The 20,166-nt window shown below is 45.2% G+C and overlaps 1 protein-coding gene across 1 annotated transcript; it reads left to right on the top strand.

Annotated features, from left to right (window-relative positions):
- Positions 1-14,775: 14,775 nt before the first annotated feature.
- Positions 14,776-18,748, top strand: LOC120386284 (tigger transposable element-derived protein 4-like). Its single transcript, XM_039505433.1, has 2 exons — positions 14,776-16,229; positions 18,553-18,748. Exons 1-2 carry the CDS (start codon positions 14,776-14,778, stop codon positions 18,746-18,748), a joined length of 1,650 nt encoding a protein of 549 aa, XP_039361367.1.
- The last annotated feature ends 1,418 nt before the right edge of the window (positions 18,749-20,166 follow it).

The raw sequence follows: 20,166 nt of genomic DNA, 5'->3' as shown, positions 1-20,166 counted from the left end.
TGAATATTTCTTGCACTGGAAGAAGATGTAAGACACCGGTTTAATATGCTGAGCAGGGCTTACAACCGAGTGAGGAGCTTCTGATAAATTAAATCTCCCCTCTAGCAACATGCCAGCCATTGGGGCTGTTCCCTCCATCTATTCATTCGTGCAGACTGATTAGACAATGTGAATAAAACAATTATTTGCTCCTTTAACATTTTTACAGGAAAATGTACATGTCTAAAACCGGGGAGGAAGGAAGAGAAGAAATAGATGAAAATTCTCCTAGATGGAGCAGGGCTGGGAGCCACCTCCTGGCAAAGGAGTCAGTTCTTGTTCTCAAAGCAGTTTTGGCTTGATTCTTCTCTCATTGGTGTAACTTCACTGACAGCAGAGTTACTTCTGATTTACAACAATGTGAGTGAGAGGAGATCTGGGCCCTGAGAAACCAGAGAGATTGAACATATCTGCAGCTGTAGGCTGTGGACTTTTTAAAAACTTCTGTTATCAAAAATCATTCATCAGATGACAAGGAAGGTCTGACAAGTACCTAGGGTGTACTGTCAATGCGGGATGGGCAGAGTTAAAATTATTAGACGACGGTAACTGCATATTTCCATACACTTTAATGTTTGGCCTTTTTTATTTTTGAAGTTTTGCTTTACATTGAGAAAACTACAAATCTCTGTTCAGGTTTATTTCTTCTTCAGTGAGTCACTGATATTTGCAGGTTTTGCTCCAGTTTAATAAAGTACTTTTAGGCCTGGGAATATCATTTAAAATAAATAAAAGGGCTCTTACAATCCCAGGGCTCAGTTTATCTGATGGGTATTCTTCTGTCAGGAAAGCACAACATGATTGCAACCTCCAGAAATGTCAGTGAGTAGCAATGCATGTGCATCTCTCATGGAGATCTGGTGCAGTGGGGAGGCAGGGAGCAGAAAAGGGGAAGAACTTGTAGCTCAGTAAAGAGCTTTTTAGGAAATATTCACATCACACCTTACACTTGCTACATTTTCCCCCCTGCAAGAACAGAAGGTTTGTAGTAATAACAGCTGGTGGCTCTTAGCCCAGGGGATGAAAGCCATTCCCATTTCTGGAGGAGTTAGTGGGGTGGGGGTAAAGAGGTGGCCCTCTCCTATGACGCATATTAAAAGTGTCTCACACCTTGTTAGGATATTACAGTGGAGTTCTTCCTAAGCTTTCGTTGGCGTTCTTGGCTCCCAACTTTGCACCCAACTAAAGATGAGCAATAGAATAGAAGCAGTGTCATCCATAGAGCATGGGCTGGCTAAGGTGGCTAAGCCCACCCTTAGCTTTCACAACCTGTCAGCCCACAACGCATGAGTCTCGCCTGTTTGCCAGATGTATCTTGACATGTGCACAGACTGCATTGCTGACATTCTCATCATTGCACTAACGGGACCCTTATGCTTAGTCTACAGGTGGATTGGTCTAATATCAGCCTGGTTGTCCTCTCAGCCCATGCGCTTCTGGTCCCTGATTTGGAAGTGAAATCCTCTAGGATAGTGTGGAGCTTGGCGGCCGGGCTGTTCGGCCACGCAGCTTCTTTGTGCTAGAGGTTCATTATCTCTGTTCCCTCACCAGGCATGGTGGTTTCTTTGGTTTATACTTGTGGGCCATAGAATCGTAGGACTGGAAGGGACCTCGAGAGATCGTCTAGCCCAGTCCCCTGCACTCATGGCAGGACTAAGTATTATCTAGACCAGTGTTCCCTCTAATTTTTCCCACCCGTGTGCGGATTGAATTTTGTTATGTGCACCAATATGGAGCACATAACAAAATTCATGTGGTGAGGGTGGGGTTGAGGAGTTCGGAGTGTGGGCTCAGGGCTGAGGCAGAGGGTTGGGCTGCGGGGGGTGAAGGCTCCAGCTGGGGGTGCAGGCTCTGGGGTGGGGCCAGGGTTGAGGGGCTCAGGGCTGGGGCAGAGAGTTGGGTGCTGGGGGTGTGGGCTCTGGGGTGGAGCCAGCAGCACCTGGTCTGTGAAGGGGAGAGGGCCCTCTTCCCACCGTGGCAGCTCTGGGGCTGTGGCCGCAGGATAGGTGTCCCTTCCTCGGCAAGTCCGGGCCGGGGCTGGGTTTGGGCCAGGGAAGGGGCGTCTTGGCCATGGCTGGGTCCGGGCCTGGCTAGGCTGTGGCTGGGTTTGAGCCAGGGTAGGTTGGGGCCGGGGGATGTGTGCCCCTCCCCTGGCTGCGGCAGGTCCCCCGGGTGGGTTCCCTGAGTGCCTGCGCGGCTGCACAGCTTACAGGGAACTTAGATCTAGATCATCCCTGACAGGTGTTTGGAGATTTTTAAGAACAGGTTGGACAATGATGGAGATTCCACAGCCTCCCTGGGCAATGTATTCTAGTGCTTAATCACTCTGACAGGAAGTTTTTCCTAATGTCCAACCTAAACCACCCTTGCTGCTGTTTAAGCCCATTGCTTCTTGTCCTATCCTCAGAGATTAAGGAGAATATTTTTTCTCTCTCCTCCTTGTAACAACCTATTATATATTTGAAAGCTGTAATCATGTCCCCTCTCAGTCTTCTCTTCTCCAGTTTTTTTCAATCTTCCCTCATAGGTCATGTTTTCTAGACCTGTAATCATTTTTGTTGCTCTTCTCTGGACTTTCTCCAATTTGTCCACATCCTTCCTGAAATGTGGTGCCCAAAACTGGACACAATACTCCAGTGGAGGCCTAATCAGCGCGGAGTAGAGTGGAAGAATTACTTCTTGTGTCCTGCTTACAACGCTCCTGCTAATACATCCCAGAATGATGTTTATTTTTTTTGCAACAGTACTCCTTCCTAGGCAGTCATTTCCCATTTTGTATGTGTGCAACTGATTGTTCCTTCCTAAAGTGGAGCACTTTGCATTTGTCCTTATTGAATGTCCTCCTATTTCCTTCAGACCATTTCTTCAGTTTGTCCAGATCATTTTGAATTTTAATTCTATCCTCCAAAGCACTTGCAACCCCTGCCAGCTTGGTATCGTCTGCGAACTTTATAAGTGTACTCTCTGTGCCATTTTCATCCTTAGCTTCAGACAATGCAACCAAGTAGATTGCCATTGGGAAATAAAGGGAGGAGAAGGGTCCAGGCTTCAGCTAATGAGAACTCCTACCAGCCTCTGAAATTTCTGTTTAGTCACTTGCTCCCTTGGGGTCGAGGGAAGCTATGTGTATAAATGTGCGCCTGGCACTTGGCGTAAGGGAAGTGGGGGTTGTGCATATAAATATGCTCCAGGTGTGTTTGGTGTGGGGGGAGCCATGTAAATAAATGTGCAACAGGTATTTTGGAGAAGGGGCAGAGGGAGCAGTGTCTGCATGTGGGTAGGGAGGGAGCCCAATATATAAATGGGTGGGGGAGGAGGGGCAAGCACTATAAATGGGTGCTGGGTTAGTATTATGGACAGAGAGGACATGCATACTATGTATAAATATCCGCCTGGTGGTTTGGGTGCAGAGGCAGTTTGTACACACGCCGCCATGCTTGGGAATGAATGATGATTGTTTTCTGCGTAGTTAGTGTTTTTGGCAGCCTGACTGGCTGAGGTTGTGCTCCATCTTTAATGCAAGCCCAGAGAAAGCTACGCCCTTGGGAAGTGGGGGTGGAGGGTGGGCTGGGATGCATTTTTTTGCTTTATTACAATCCAGTCGTCTTGATCTTGCTTCGGTGGCATTATGAAGACTCCAATGCATTGCTATGGCAACTGGCCAACCAGGCCTGCATACTAAATGGAGATGCCTCCACTAGGGCTTGCAGAGGAAGGAGATAAAAGTGTTAATAATGCAAACAAACAGAACAAACCCACAATAACAACACCCAGCTGCACTGCAGGGGGCGGGGAAGGGAGGCTGTGAGGGGAGAAAACACGGCTGGCAGCCTTGGGGGAGAACTTTCTATATCATACCAGGAGTAGAAACCATCACCCCTTCCTCTGCAGCCTTTACTCACAAACAAATATCTGGCAGGCATGTTGAAATGTAAATAAAGGTGGGCTGTTAATTCACAGAGGGGAGGGAGTGGGGAATAGCTGTGTGTGTGGAATCAGGGATGCAAATACTTAATTACTGCAGCCTGACAGTGATGAATTGGGGGGGAGGGGGCTCTGCGGCTGGATTTTTCTTCTTGGTGCTTCTGTTCTAGTTGGCTTGAGCTGAATTCCTGCCCCTCTGCAGGCAGCTGCAGCAGGGAAGTGCTGGGGGAGCTGTAAAGGAACACAGCTGAGATGTGGTGACGAGGAATGCCTCTGGAGACTAGGCCAGGGGAACTGGGAAGGAGCAGCCCTCCAAATTTACTGGGGAGGGGGTTTGTTTTTTCTCTGCCTGCCCATCTTTCTAGCTCTCTCATCTGCCTGCCCTATTTGGTGTATCTCCTCTCCTATCCACAGGCCCAGATGGCACTTTCCCCTTCCCAGCAGCCAGGAGAGGAGGCCAACCCCTCTGCCAGAAATGGGAGTGGTGGCTGGTGCTGCTCTTGGGACCAGATGGTCCCAAAAGGGCTGTTCAGCAGTCTGAGGTGGCTCACTGTATGCTGCTTTTCTCTCTCAGACTTTTTCAGTGCCTTTTTCCCTGCTTCCTTCTCCCAGGTCAATGCCTGGTGTCGCAGAGACTGCAAGAACCTGATACTGTGGTTAAAAGCCAACTGGCACATTCACCCACAGAGATCTGGGATACTTTTGGCTCTCAGGCACCTGTTGGAAAAGAGAGCATTTTCCCCTTGCTGCGCTGAATTTAGCGTGTCCAAATGTACCCCATTGGAGGAGACGGGGGTAGAGGGTTGTGTGATGGGCTCGCATATCTAGTTCAAATCCCTCTCGCAGACTGCGGGCTCTCAGTGCTAATCATAGTAATTACAATAGCTGGGAATTCTGCGGGACTCCTCATCTAGAGAGCTCAGAGCACTTTACTGAGATTAAATCCCTACTTTACTAGCCACAAAGCTCCCTTTGACTTCAATGGAGTTGCATTGGTGTCACTTGGATCAGAATTTTGCCCTCCATCAGCAGTGGAGCTCAGGCCTTATTAAAGGAACAGATTTCGCACAGGCCAAACGAAACATCTATAGAAGTGCTGGGCAACTTTTTACACTGGATACTAGGGTGTGTGGTGAAGAAACTAACTAGATCAAAGGTTTGAATTCCAGCATGCTGGAAAGGTGATGATGGAGTAAATGCCACAGAAAGAGGCAGATCTGCTCTTCCGTAAAACATGGCCATGTGTATAAATGAATGAATCCCCAAGGAAGAGCCATTTTGCTATGAACAGAGTGTGCGTTTAACTGTACTTTGCCTTGTTTCAATGGCTGGAGCCCAGCTAAGGCACTCAGGTGTTACTGACTAGGACCCAGATTTTGGCGGATGCTGCTCATAGGCCCATGCTTAACCTACTGCCAGCAGAGGGAGTGACTTGCCTCTGCAGAACTTTGTGGAGAGCTTGCTCCCTGGGCCCTAGGGTGACCAGGCATCTCGATATTAGGGGCTTTGTCTTTTATATGTAACTATATCCTCCCTCCCCCCACCCCCAAAAAAGTGTCCTGTTTTGTCACACTTGCTATCTGGTCACCTCACCTGGACAAAAGTCTGCATGTTTGTGTGTGATTTTTACATACAGTCCCTACAAAGATTAGCTTACTTCTAGGGCATGTCTTCACTGCAGAGTGAATCTGGGTGATTGGCCCAGTCTGGGGCTAAGCGCTGGGCAGGGCCGGCTCCAGGCACCAGCTCAGTAAGGAGGAGCTTGCGGCGGCCAAGAGGAAGGGGCGGCACATCGGGCTCTTCGGCGGCAGGTCCCTTGGTCTCTCTTGGAGGGAAGGACCTGCTGCTGAATTGCCGCCGCAGAAGAAAGTGGCGCGGTTGCGGCTTTCCCCCCTCCCCGCTTGGGGCAGCAAAAACCCTGGAGCCGGCCCTGGTGCTGGGGTTAACTTAGCCTCAGTGTGAGCAGCCGCACTGCACAGCCATACCAGAGTGAGCGTGTCCTCACTGGAGTTGTTGCGCTCACCCATGTGCATCGCTAGGCCATCCGGGGTGTATCCAATGGATTGTGCTGCAGGAAGTGGAGCTGTGCTATACTTTCCCAGCCAACTGCAGTGCATGAATGGCTTCTGTATCTGCTAGAATGGCATATAAAAGCAAATGCAGGGGATGGAATCTCTCCCCAACTCAGTTTCCCCATTAGTAATATCAAGGCTGTCCTAACAGCAAGAAAGGAGCTCAGATACTATGCTCATGGTATTTGTAAAGAGGCTTTGAAGAGGGAAGTACTCCGCATTACTCCTATTATTATTATTTTATTACACACAATTATTATTACACACTTCAGTATGCCAGTTACGGTGTAGAACTATTAGATCTAGGCCTGAACTCCCTGAAAGTTTGGGGGATGGCTGAATCCAAGGCTTTGGTTTCAGGCTATCTATGGGAACAAGGCCTTGCTTGCTGAGGGCTGATTTCCATGAAATTCTGTATCCATACAGAAGAGGGTTTGAACTCTGTGGCCCTTTCACAAAATGCTTAGCTAGTTTTCCTGTGCCAGTTTCAATATGTTGCTATTATATTTGCTGGGCTGTACCAGGCTCCCTGTGGTGGCTAATTAAACACATTGAAAATTCTTGCGCTTTCATTTTAACCAAAGACCCTAGGCAGCCTGGGGCAGAAGGATAAGATTTGCTGACTTTGGTGTAGGAGGCAGTGGGTTCAGATTCTCTTTTCCTTCTCAACACTTTGTCTTTCTAAAGAAAACACAGAGGAGCAATATCTGATCAAAAAGCATTTGAGAAGTACAAAAATATTGGAAATGGAGGGTGGGGGGAATCAACAGCATAAAGATGTGACCTTTGCAAAAAGGTTGCATGTTAGAACAAGGCTGGACTTGCAGTCGGCCAAGTTAAATAAGATGCAAGTACTAATAACTTGGTCCCTTTTCTAAGGTTTATACACCCATACACGGGACTTCAGAGGGTGAGACAAGGTAGCCCTAAGTAGATTGTATTTATTTTGGCCATGTAAATGGCTCACCCAGCTCCAACATGACCCTTTTCACAGAGATCACACCTTTATCCAGTTGACATTTCCCCACCCCCATTTTTTTTCCGTGTGCTCTGAGTTTTCATGTCATCAGATTCTCTGAACCCTTGTAGGCTTTAAGGATAAGACTTCATCCATTTCTGGCAACGGGGATCTTTCTCCAGGGCTGTATATAAGTTAGAGGAACCAGATGAACATAGATACATTTGCTGCTGTCGCTCTCCATTTTCTGAGTTGTGCTTCATGGTGATAATTCTTGTAGCCTTGGGTTAGCTTGTCTTATAAATTATGATTTCTCCCCTCCCCGCTCCTCCCAACCTTTCTCTTTTCACTATTGTCCTAAAAATCAGTCTTAAAACTACATTTTCTTGGAGGTTTTTTTCCAAAATTTGGAACATCCAGTTTTGTTTTGTTTTTTGTATATTTGAAGAATGTGGCCTAATGGTTCGACTAAGCCAGATTCTATCACAGCTTTGCCACTGACTTGCAGTATGACCTGAGGCCAGTTAATATTGGGAGGTGTCCTGTACAGGACATCCTTACAGACTATTGATTCTGGAAGCATGTGGACAGGATTGCCCAGGTAGGAGGAGCTGGCTCATAGCTCTGGGGACAGCCTCCCATGACTCGTCCTAGTCTTAGTAAGAGAGCACATAGAACTAACTGAGATTGGGGCTGCGTTGTGCTAGGCACTGGACAAAGGCACAGTGAGAGACAGTCCCTGTCCATCTCAATAGGCAAGGGTGGGAAAAAGGAATATTAACGTCCCATTTTACGTAGGAGGAACCGAGGCACAGAGAAACTAGGTTTATCCAGCGTCTGTGCAGAGCCAGGCCCTGGACCCAGGCCTCCAGCCGATGCCTTAACCAGAAGGCCACCCTGGGGTCTGACTGCAGCTTCCTGTCTCTGTGCTGCACTGCTCAGCTTGTTCTGTGCTATCAGCCATGCCCAGTGACGCCAAGGAGAGTGTCTGGTGCTCAGCCTCTTTCAGGAATTTGCTCTGCTTATTTATTTATTTATTTGCCTCTTTGGGAGGTGACCAGTGGCACTTAATGTGGGTCAAGCCTGGCAAACAGGTCTCCATGGCAACCCTTAATGAATGCCATTGGCTCAGTGGTTCCATCCCTGCATCTCATTAAATTTCAATCACTTTCATGGGGCTCGGACTTGTAATTAATATCAAACACATGGTATCCAGCAGGATAAAGTTGAACAACGGGCAGTGTGTAAAGAGCTGGAGAGTGAATGGGGGGGTGGGGAAGGGGCATGTTGGGATCAGTCCCCAAGCATCACAGGAACAAACAGCCCATGAAAAACAGAGGAAGCAGGAGCCTGGCTGCTGTTCAGCCCCTAGCAGAGGCAGACATGGACTTCACAGGCTATAACAGATTGTTTTTTTCTGAGCATCCTCTTTCTGCTCAGGGGAAGTTTCCCAAAGGCTGGGAGGAGGGAAGCTTTCTGTGAACTGGGTCTGACACTGTTCTTAGGGACGATTCTTCTCAGCTGCCCTCTGGGTGGCAGCCATCTCGCTGAAAGTGACATTGTTTGGGGAACTGTTGACATATAGTGGGGCAGAGCTGTGCTATATATAGGGGGGGGTCACTCCCCTACAAGCCACTGGGAGTTGAGGGTGCTCAGCACCAGGCAGGATCAGCCCCTATATTGGTCTTATTTTGATTCATTTGGTTGCTTTAAAGATCGATGTGACAGGTCTCTAATATTCTTCCCAGAGTCCACAAAGTGTTGCAAATTCTTATTTCTCATGAAACCTGCCTGGAGACTCTGAGGAGTCTCGTGTTATAACTAGGGCTGGGTAAAATCAGAGCCTATCCCAAAACCAGACATTCAGAGTTCAGGTTGACAGGAACAGTGTTGTGATGCTATGGCATTTGAATGGGGATCATGCAGCACAAACACACCATCCAGCTGGGTTGCTGGCCCCAGAGAGCCCTGCTCTCAAGATGCAGGGATGAGGAGACTTGTCCCAGAGCACAGGGAGGAAATGTGGAGGTTTTTTTTTTTTTTTTTTTGTATTCCTTCTCTCCCACCACCCCCGCCCCCGCCTTTGTCAAGCTTTTTGGCTAACACCCAAACCTGAATTTCCTGGGTTTGCCTGCTTCTAATGAAGACCTCACCTTGTTCACTTCAGTTGCAGGCTGTCAGCCAGTTTCCTCCTGGTCTAAAAACATATTGTACCTTATCTCCTATTGCACCTTATCTCCCACAGAACAGTGTTATCAGCCACAAAATGATACAGTCGGTGGGGGGAATGTCTGCTAATTACTAATATGCAAAATGAGTAGTGAGATGAAGGAATAATGCGCTATAGGATACAATCTTTGGGTTTTAAAAACAAATTATTTCATCTTCAGTGGCATTGCAACCATTCCCTGGGGAATAATATACAATCCCCACAAGGATATGAGAGTATAATTTAGTGGCAGCTCTAGCGAAGTTATATTCAGTTTAATGAACGTCGTTGGGAAGCTAAGATTGAATTATTGCCTGAGTGCTCCGTCAGGTTGCCTCATGTTGTTATGCAGGATATAAAGAAAATTATTATTGACAATACTAAGGAGATTCATTTTGTCTGAGTGAAGGAAGTAAAGGGGGTGTATTGAATATGTGACGTAGCGGGAGAAGGTTAATCATGACTGTAATGTGGTATGGGGAGATCAATCATGCGTGGATCACAGGGATGGATATTTAATGCATATGTGACACAGCAGGGGAAGTTTTACTGACTAGGATGCACGGAGGGGACAGAGTCTGAGGTAATAACAATGACTTATGTATGAATAGTAAATAACAGTGGTTCTCTTGCATTCCTGGCTCTGTGCGCTCCTTGGAATGTACAGCAGCCGCAGGTGGAGAAAGGGATTTCCTGAAGAGCAGCGTTAGCTCAAATTCAGGGTGCTTTCAAGCAATCAGATGCCTGCAAGCAGACCACAGGTCTCACAAAGTGCCTGAAAATGTTAGTCAGCCATATTTACTCAGTTGCTGCTTGTACCATTTTGCCGCTAGGTGGCAGCATAGCAAGGCACCAAGTAAAAGTGCTTACTTTGCATTTCTGTGGCAGCCTTCTGTCTGAGGCTCTCAATGCACTTTTCCAAATGTTAATGAATTAAGCCTCTCAACACCCCCTTCTCAGGCAGGGTAGTATTATTCCCATTTAACTGATAGAGAAACAGGTTAAGTGACTTGCTCAAGGTCACACAGGAAGGTTGTGGCAGAGATGGAAACTAAACCCAGATTACCTGGGTCCCAATGCTGTGTTTTGCTCACCAGGCTATCCTTGTCCCCTGCATTAGAGGTGTAAAGTGCAGCACTTCTGATCAAACTGGTGACCTTTACTGACTTGCTTGTCCAAGTACCTTGTATGATCTGTGGATGATCATCTTTTGAAATTCTCTGTATATACTCTACCATGTGTTTCCTCTCTGAGAGTCACCTCTCTTGTGTTGATAGTTGTGCCCAGATCTTGAGGACAAGTTAAGTCTCACTTCAAATGGAAAGACTTGTGCACCGGGAACATGATTATCATTTTCCCATGTGATTTCACACCAATGTCTCCAAACTCTGCATTTGAAGATATACACATCATAGAGCTTGTTCAGTGATTATCTCTCCAGCAATGTGAGAATGGTAACCAGACTGTGTGTCCTGTCTTCTAATCTTTCCTCTGCTTTCTTTCTGTCCAGGTCCATTTTCCCATCCCCTGCATTTTATTCTTCTTTTCCCACCCTATCTCTCACCCATGGCAGGATACAAGTAGAGATGGGTGACCCTCAAAGGTTCAAATGCTTGATTTTAAATTAGCCTAAGAACCCAGGTTCAGGTACATATCCAGCACCTTTGGGTTTGCAAGAGTGGGCAGAAAGTACCATTAGGCCTAACTTTGACCTGAACCAGGAAATATAGATGGGCACAAAAATGAAAAATAAGTGGGAAGGGAAGAGTTGTCTGGACTCTTTTGAAACTCCAAAAAGTTTTGATTTCAATTTTGGGCAAAGATGTTTTCTTATAATCAGACATATTTCTTACCTTGCCCATCATTAGACATGAGGCTTTTGATTAAGCTAATGTTTTTAGTTTATAGATGGGTTTAAGCTACTAATCTGACCAGGATCTGAATTTGGGACATCCTCAAGATTGCGGTGTCTGAATCAGTTTTGATTTGGCTCATTTATAAAGGCCAGGGCCAGTTGCAAAATTTGACTCAGATTTTCAACACTTCCAAAGTGCAGGCATATTTGGATCTGGAGTTTTGGTTCAGGCCCATCCTTTAGTATGGAATGGAGTCCATAGCTTTTAGAGGGGAAAGGAATGTATTGGATCCTACTGCAAAAATAATACAAGCAAAACAGCTGGTGGTCTTGTTTCAGCAAATTCCATGAGGTTGGCAGAATGAAAGGAGAGCTGTCCAAAAATCCACTTCACATTTATTCTTGCCATCCACCAACAACTTCAAAAGAAGATTAAATTCAGTCTCCTTGGACCTGTCCACCACATTTCACTTTCATATTTTCTCAGGGAAAAAAACATCCTCCAACAAAATATGGAGATGATTCAGTTTCACTTTCTCAACCTGTCACTCAAAGCATTTGATCTGCCAGTTCAAAGTGGAGCCAGTTGCAGTCAGCATGTTTCCATTAAAGATGGGAGTGTCGGTAAAATATGATTCAGAGCCACCTAGAACTTCTCCAGTGCAAATACTCAAAAATATATGAAACTTTTTAACTTAATTGGGTCGTATTCTGTTGCAGTGAGGAGGGAAATAGAGGGAAGAAGAGAGGAAGAGAGAGTGGGGACAGACAGACTTGAGAATTTTTTTTTTAACTAAAGTTTAAAACATTTCCCCAAATTTCTGAGTTTTCATTTCCCAAATTTGAATGGGATGCTCTGGTGCAGTCTACTTCAAGATCTGTGACACTTTGTAGCAGGAGCCAGTCCTGCTTATATTATTGACATCTCTCTTTCCTCTGTTATTTCCTTGGTCTTTTCATTCCCAAAGAAAAGAGATGGGCTCTAGATGCAAGTTTAGCTCTGCATCCAGCACTGCATGCATCTGTTCCTATGCTGGAATTGCAGTCCTCTCTCTGTGGCAACCCAGCCGGTTGCCCTGGAGATGGTCATTTTCATCTCCAAATGGAAAATTACAGTAGGATGATAAGGGCAGCAAGAGGGAAAACAGTGGGGGAATCTGCTCAACATTGTACGGTATGTCTATGGTACAGATGCTACAATAGCACCGTTGCAGAGGTGCAGCTGCACCGCTATAGTGCCAGAGTGTAGACACTTGTTACAGTGACAGAAGTGGTTTTTTCATTACTACAGTAAAACCACTTCTCCAAGAGGCAGTAGTGAGGTGTCTATGCTGGCTTAGTTGGGCTTAACTATGTCTCTCAATGGTGTGAATTTTTCACACTCCTGAGCAACGTAGCTTCGTCGATCTAAATTTCAGGTGTAGATCAGGCCTTAAATGTCTATATACAAATGCAAGGAGTACTGGGAATAAGCAGGAAGAACTGGAAGTATTAGTCCATAAGTAAATTATGACCTAATTGGCATCCCAGTATAAATCTCATGATTAGAATGTTGGTAGAGAGAGGTACAGCTTGTTCGGGAAGGAGAGGCAGGAGAAGAAGGGAGGAGAGGTTGCTTTATACGTTGAGTATATACATGCCTACTGTGATTCAGAAGGAGGTGAAAGGCAGAGCAGTTGAAAGTCTCGGGGTGTAGATAAACGGGCTGAACAGAGATATCCTGGTGGGACTCTACTATACAAAGAGGTAGATGAGGCTTTCTAGAACAAATAACAGAGGTATCTAAAACACAAGATCTGGTGGTAATGGGGGACAGCTACCCAGACGTTTTTCGGAAAGGTAATATGGCAAAACACAAAATGTCCAACAAGTTTGTGCAATGTACTGGGGACAACTTTGTGTTTCAGAAAGTGGAGGAAGTGACCATGGGGACAACCATATTAGACTTGATTCTGACTAACATGCAGGACAAGTTTCTGAATCTGAAAGTGGAAGGCAATTTGGGTGACAGTGATCATTAAATGATAGATTTAATGATTCTAAGGAAAGGAAGGAGTGAGTGCAGCAGAATAAGGACAATGGACTTCAAAAAGCAGACTTGAACACACTTTAAGGTCCTATGGGAAGAAAATGCAAAGGATAAAGGAGTTCAGGAGAGCCTGCAGTTTCTCAAGGAGACTATTAAAGATGCAACAGCAAACTATCCTGATATGAAGGAAAGATAGGGAAAATTAGTAAAAAAGCCAATATGGTTCCATCAGGAGCTCTTTAGTGACCTGAAAATCAAAAATGAATTCCGCAAAAAGTGGAAACCTGGACAAATTGCTAAGGAGGTCTGCAGAAGAATAGCAAAGCATGTAGAGACAAAATCAGAAAGACTAAAGGCACAGAATGAGTTACACCTAGCAATGGATCTAAAGGGTAATGAGAAAAGGTTCTAGAAATACATTAGGTGTGAGAAAAGCTGAAGTGGAGGCTCTCTACTTAATGGGGAAGGAGAACTAATAATAGACAGGGTTAAGAAGGCTGAGGTGTTTAATGCCTATTTTGCTTCAGTCTTCACTAAAAAGGTAAATTGTGACCAGATACTTAACACAAGTAATACGAATGAAAAAGGAAAAGGAACGCAAGTCAAAGCAGGGAAAGAACAGGTTAGAAATATTTAAATAAGTTAGATGTATTCAGTTTGCACCCTAGGGTACTTAAGTAACTACCTGAAACAGTCTTGGAAAAATTAGCAGTGATCTATGAGAAGTCATGGGGGATGTCCCAGAGGGCTGGAGACAGACAAACATAGTACAAGTCTTTTTAAAAAGGGGAACAAAGAGGACTTAGAGACCAGTCAGCCTAACTTTGATACCTGGAAAGATACTTGAACAAATGATTAAACAATCAATTTGAAAGCACTTACAGGATTATTTGGTTATCCAAAGTAGCCAGCAAGGATTAGTCCAGGACAAATAATGCCTAACCAACCCAATAGCCTTCTTGGACAGGGTTACCAGGGAAGCAGATGATGTGATATCTCTTGATTTTACTAATTTTTTTGAAGAAAAGTGAGGAGGGAAATAGAGGGAAGAGGAGACATGACATTCTCATAAGCAATCTAGGGAAATGTGGTCTAAATTAAATTACTGTAAGGGAGGTACAAAACTGGTTGGAAAGACTGTAAGAGTACTTATCAGTGGTTTGCTATCAGACTGGGGCGGGGGGGAAATGTATCTATTGAGATCTTGCTGGGGTCTGTCCTTGGTTTGGTACTAGTTAATATTTTCATTAATGAATTGGATAATGAAGTGGAGAGTATGCTTATAAAATTTGCATATACAGTCGAACCCATTTATCTCGACCTCGGTTAACTTGCCAATCGTATTAAGTCGACATTTTAGAAGTGGAACCGCCAAATTCTCTCTTTGTCTTAGCATTTTCTCATCGGTTATGTCGATTCTTTTATGTCGCCGAACCCTAATATCTCGAGCACAAAAGAGGGCCAAATTTGCCACTTAACGTACCCCTCACCCAGGGTGCGTCTTATATATTAGTATATAAATAAAAATGATCGTACAGTACTTGGTTCACTGCACATGTGCTGAGTTCACGTAGCACGTGATCACGGTCCGTATGGTCGTTCACTCCCATGCCAGTTCACTCACTCTTGTTGATCTTGTCTGAAGGATAACATGCTGTAGCTATTCTGTTTATTTTTTCCCTTCTAAAAATGTCTGGAGGTGTTAAGAAAAAACTGCACAATCAGTCAATAGAGAAAAAGTATGAAATCGTACTGCAGCTAGAAAAAGGAACAAAACCGGCAGACCTTAGTCGTCAGCATGGCATTCCAGCAAACACCATTTCAGGATGGAAAAAGAAGGCCGACGTGATAAAGCAAATGTACGAGAAGTCTGTCTTTGATCCAGCAAGAAAAAAACTTAGAGTGGCTGAGCACAAAGATGTCGACGATGCACTGTTTCAATGGTTCACAAATACGCGAGCAACAAACCTTCCCGTCAATGGTCCCTTGCTGATGGAGAAGGCGGACATCCTTGCTGCAAAGCTAGGACACCCTGACTTTAAAGCAAGTCAGGGGTGGCTGGATCGTTTCAAAAAGAGGCACAACATTGTCTTCAAAGCAATTTGTGGAGAGAGCGCTGCGGTTCAACAGGAACAAGTGGATTCATGGCTGAAGACTCAAATGCGCACAATTTTGGATACCTATGAGACTCGGAACATTTTTAATGCTGATGAAACTGGGGTGTTTTGGAAATGCCTTCCAGACAAGACTATGGCGTTTCGTGGGGAGGCTTGTCACGGTGGAAAAAAGTCGAAGGACCGACTTACAGTGCTAGTTGCTGCTAACATGGATGGAAGCCAAAAACTCCCGCTCTACGTTATAGGAAAGTCCAAGAATCCCAGATGCTTTAAGCAGACCAAAGTTCTCCAATGTGATTACGATGGCCAGCCAAGCGCCTGGATCACAGGAGATCTATTCAGTGCATGGGTGAAAAAGTGGGACAGGAAGTTCCAAGCAGAGAAAAGGAAGGTGGCACTGATCGTGGACAACTGTAGAGCTCATCCGGATGTTCCTGGTCTCAAGGCCATTAAGATCTTTTACCTCCCACCTAACACAACAAGTAAGCTCCAACCAATGGACCAGGGGATAATCCAAGTGCTTAAGGTGTACTACAGGAAAATGTTGATGCGCCAATACCTGCTCCATGATGAAAAGAAGGCACAGTACACCCCTTCCCTTCTAGATGCAATGAACTTCCTGAGATCAGCCTGGAATGACGTGAAGAAGGAAACAATCTCAAACTGCTGGATGCACTGCGTCATTCAGGATATTTCCGACGATGAGTTTCAGGCACAGTGCCGTGCAGCTGCAGAAGAACTTGCGGAAGTGGCGGGAAAATCAAGCCTTACAGATGCTATCTTGGAAGAGGAGGCACAGGAGTTAGCCATCACTGTCCAGGAATTCCGAGATTACATAGAAATCGACAAAGATGTCGTTACTGATGGCGTGATCACCGATGAAGACATTGTATCAAGTGTGCAGTCAGCACAGGCAAGCACATCTGCATGCGGCAATGACAAAGAAGATGAAGAAGATGCGGACGAAGATTTGGAACCAATTCCCTCAGCTGGTGAGGTGGTAGAAATGCTACAGAAAATTCGACGGTATGGTTCTTTTGTAGGAGATGAAACTGTTTTAGACAGCATAAATAATATTGAAGCATTTGTTTTCAAGCAGACTGTTAAAGGCAAAAAGCAACAAAGCATTTTAGACTTTGTAAAGAAACCATAGTAACCAAGCGTGCGATACTTTTCAGAGCTGTGTCAGAGTGAAATGACTCATAAATTTAATTTTGACACTGGTTAGCTTTTTGTAAAACGAACTACACCCCATACGTTTTTTGTGATTTTGTGAGCGATCTTTGTGTTTGCAATGTTGGAGAATATAATAAAGGTTTGTATCGAGAATCGACGGTGGTTTGTATTGTATACTGGTCAATCTCTGCTGTTAGTTGGTGCACATATGCCTTTTGTTGTTAGCAAACATGTATGTACATTTTTATAGCATGCCGATTGCTTCATCAAACAAATCGCGGCAACGCTGTTGTGTAAAAAAACCTCCAAAAACACGAGCATGTACATTCTCATTTATTAACGCACATCATGTACATAAAGAAATTTCAAGCACATGTTAATATATTGCCGCCATATTGGTTTTCGTTTATCTCGATCATCGGTTATCTCGACGCTTTTTGGCAAACCCCTAGGCCGGCAACATAACCGGGTTCAACTGTAATGCCAAACTGGGAGGAGTTGCAAGCACTTTTGGAGGATAAGGTTATAATTAAAAATGACCTTGACAAATTGGAGAAATCAACATGTTTAAATTCAGTAAAGACAAGTGCCAAGTACTATACTTGGGAAGGAAAAATCAAATGTACTTCTGAAAAGGATCCGAGGCTTATGCTGGATCACAAATTACACAATGTGTCAACAATGTGATGCAGTTGCAAAAAAGGCTAATATCATACTGGAGTGTATTACTAGGAGCGTTCTGTGTAAGATACAAGAGGTAATTGTTCCATTCTGCTTGGCACTGGTGAGGCCTCACCTAGAATATTCTGTCCAGTTCTGGGTGCCATACTTTAAGAAAGATATGGACAGAGGAAAGCAACAAAAATAATAAAAACTTTAGAAAACCTGACCTACGAGGAAAGATTTAAAACACTGGGAATGTTTCGTTTTGAGAAAAGAAGACTGAGGGGGCCCCTTATTATAGCCCTTAACATATTTAAAGACTGCTGTTGTTAAAAGGGCAGTGATCAATTGTTCTACATGTCCACTGGAGGTAAGACAAGATGTAATTGGCTTAATCTGCAGCAAGGGATGTTTAGTTTAGATAGTCGGAAAAACTAATTATAGGGATAGTTAAGCATTGGAATAGGCTACCAAGGGAGTTTGTGAAATCCCTATCATTTGGAGGTTTTTAAGAACAGGTTAGACAAACCTCTGTCAGGGATGGCCTAGGTATACTTGGTTCTGCCTCAGCACAGGGGGCTGGACTAGATGCCCTCTCAAGGTCCCTTCCAGCCCTACATTTCTATGATGCCAGGAGAGGAGTAAGCAGCAGGAAACTTTCCCTACCTGATTTGAAATACACAATTGGGAAGGAATGCCCTGTGCCACCATGCTTGACTCCCAGCTTCAAAAACACAACATAACTTAATGTGGGTGTGTTGAGGCTAGTCCTGACATACATGGCACCACATAGGTGTGATAGAAAGTAGACAGTGGGTGTGTCTGTGTTGCAATTTGAGGTGTGATTGCAGCACAGCTAGACATACCCATGCTAGTTTTACTTATGTTAACATAGCTAAAAATATCAGTGCAGACTTGGGGGCATAGGTTAGCTTGAGTACAGACCCAGGCACGGGAAAAACACTTCAACTGGCAGTGCAAGCTCTCCTGTTCTCCATTTCCCTCCCCTTCTCCAAGCTTGGGTCATGCAACCCCATCCTGCTCCCACTGAAGTCAATGGCAAAGCTCCCATTGGAATGGGCAGGTGATCTGGGCTGTTTTTCCTTTGCACGGGGGGGCATGTGGAAAAAAATATCTACAGAAGTGCTGCCTTCCAAGTGAATAGCTCCTCTTTCAATCTAAAACTGCTGCTTCACATCAGGTTCCATAAGGGAAGCTTCTTTGCTTAAAGGTGGACTTCCCTAAGGGAGGTCAGATAAGTGCCAGCTAAGACAGATGAGTTGCAAATGCTCCCACCACATCCTCCTGCAAAAGGCTACTGTAGGTATTAATGTTCAAAATCAGTGGGCTCACGGGAGCCACAGGCCATGGGAGAGAGAAACGTAATGGAAGATGCAACCTGCAAAGGCTCATTACCCTTTCACTTTGCTTCAAGTCAATGCTGAGTGGGATTTTAATTCTCTTGCGGCTGCTGAATGCTGCCTGTCCTCTTCCTCTGTTGTCTCTGCAGGAAGCCAGAACGTTGGGCTGTGCCCAGCATGGAAACTGTCCGCTGGCATGAAGTGCTACAGGAAAAGAGAGTGCTGTGGGTCCAGACCCTGCAGTTGTATTCTGCAACTGGTGATCATAACCCCAAATTCAGCACCTATTCCATTCCTTTGCAAGGAGGCAGCACCCTCTTCTTTCTGGCTGCCAGCCAGCCCTGATGGAGTAGCAGGCCCTAAGTGACTCTCCTCTGGGCATGCAGAATGCTTAACAACTCTCAGATTCCAGGAGGAGAGTACACTGGGTACTGTGTGGCTGAGAAGAGATTGCTCTTCTATGAGAGACCCTTATGTGTCTGTGTCACTTATCATGAGATGAGCACCTAAATCCACTGGTCCAGATTTAAAACACAGAGGTCACATAGGCAGCCTGTGGCAGAGCCAGGACTCAAACCCTGGTCCTATGAGTCCCAATCCAGTGCCTTAACCACAAAACTATCCTCCTTCCCTCTCCGTGGAGTGACTCGCTGGAACTTAGGACAGAGGAGAAGAATTGTAAGAGCTGTGGCCAGTAAGAGAAATCAAGGGGTCCAGTTCTCCCACCACTGGACACACGCAATTCCCAGTCAAGTTACTGGCATCATGCAATGGCCCAAGGAGTTATCTGAATTCAAATAAAAAGTTACTCAATCCTCCTGAGATATATAGATATATATAAAGAAACACACACACACACGCACAATCTAGCAAATCAGCCTCCTTACTGAAATATAATTCTAGCTCAGCAAGATCCTTTTGTTATGTATTGATTTCCTGACAGTCTGCAGCAGTTCCTCAGTCAGAAAGCTGACAAGAGGCAGCAGAGATTGGGGAAATGAACTCAGATGTACTGTATTTTCATTGGCTTCCTCTCCTGGGAAAGAGGGGGAAAAAGCATGTCCGGGGTAAGGGGTGCCACTGGGTGAATGCACTTGGCACTCACATTTGGAGTCCCTGATTCAAATCTCGATTAAATCATAAGTGAAACAAGTGTGGTGGTTTCAGCCCAGTTTCTCCCTAGTGCAGGCTTGTCCACCTCATGAAGAACAGAATATAGTTTGTCATGATTGGAAGCCTCTGCTTAGGAAAAGTCCAGAATAGGAATATCAAGAGTAAGGTGCATTGGAAGAGCCTCGAATGGTAATAATGAGCTCGTGGATGGCAAGGATTGAAGTGCGTTGCTAGAGCTGTTTAGGAGCTCCAGACTGGAATTGCAGGTCAAACAATGTTCATTGGCAGAGCTGGAATTGGGGGTTAGGACTAGCATACTAGGTGTTGCTAAGGTTCTCTCAAAAGCAACTCCTCAGGACTGGAATAGCAGCAGGTGTTGCAGGTCCTTTTTCTGAAGAACCTTAAGATAGCTATGTACCAGCCCAGCTTCTACAGCACAGGAGCTTCTTGCAGGTCATAGAAGAGTTGCTTTGGCAAAACTGCATGGTGTTGCAATTGTTAACATTCCAAGTGTTTGAGTTCATCCATCTACGTTAAAGGACAGATCCCTGCTTTGAGCTGCTTGCAGTACCATTGCACTCGCATTCCTGCATATTCACCCCATCTCTATGGCATGTGGAGTTGATTCACGCCACTCATTGCAGCCAGGC

Source organism: Mauremys reevesii, linkage group 18, assembly GCF_016161935.1.
Source record: "Mauremys reevesii isolate NIE-2019 linkage group 18, ASM1616193v1, whole genome shotgun sequence".
Classification (NCBI taxonomy): Eukaryota; Metazoa; Chordata; order Testudines; family Geoemydidae; genus Mauremys; species Mauremys reevesii.
The sequence above is the reverse complement of the archived record's forward strand: the minus strand, read 5'-3'. Positions and strand labels throughout refer to the sequence as shown.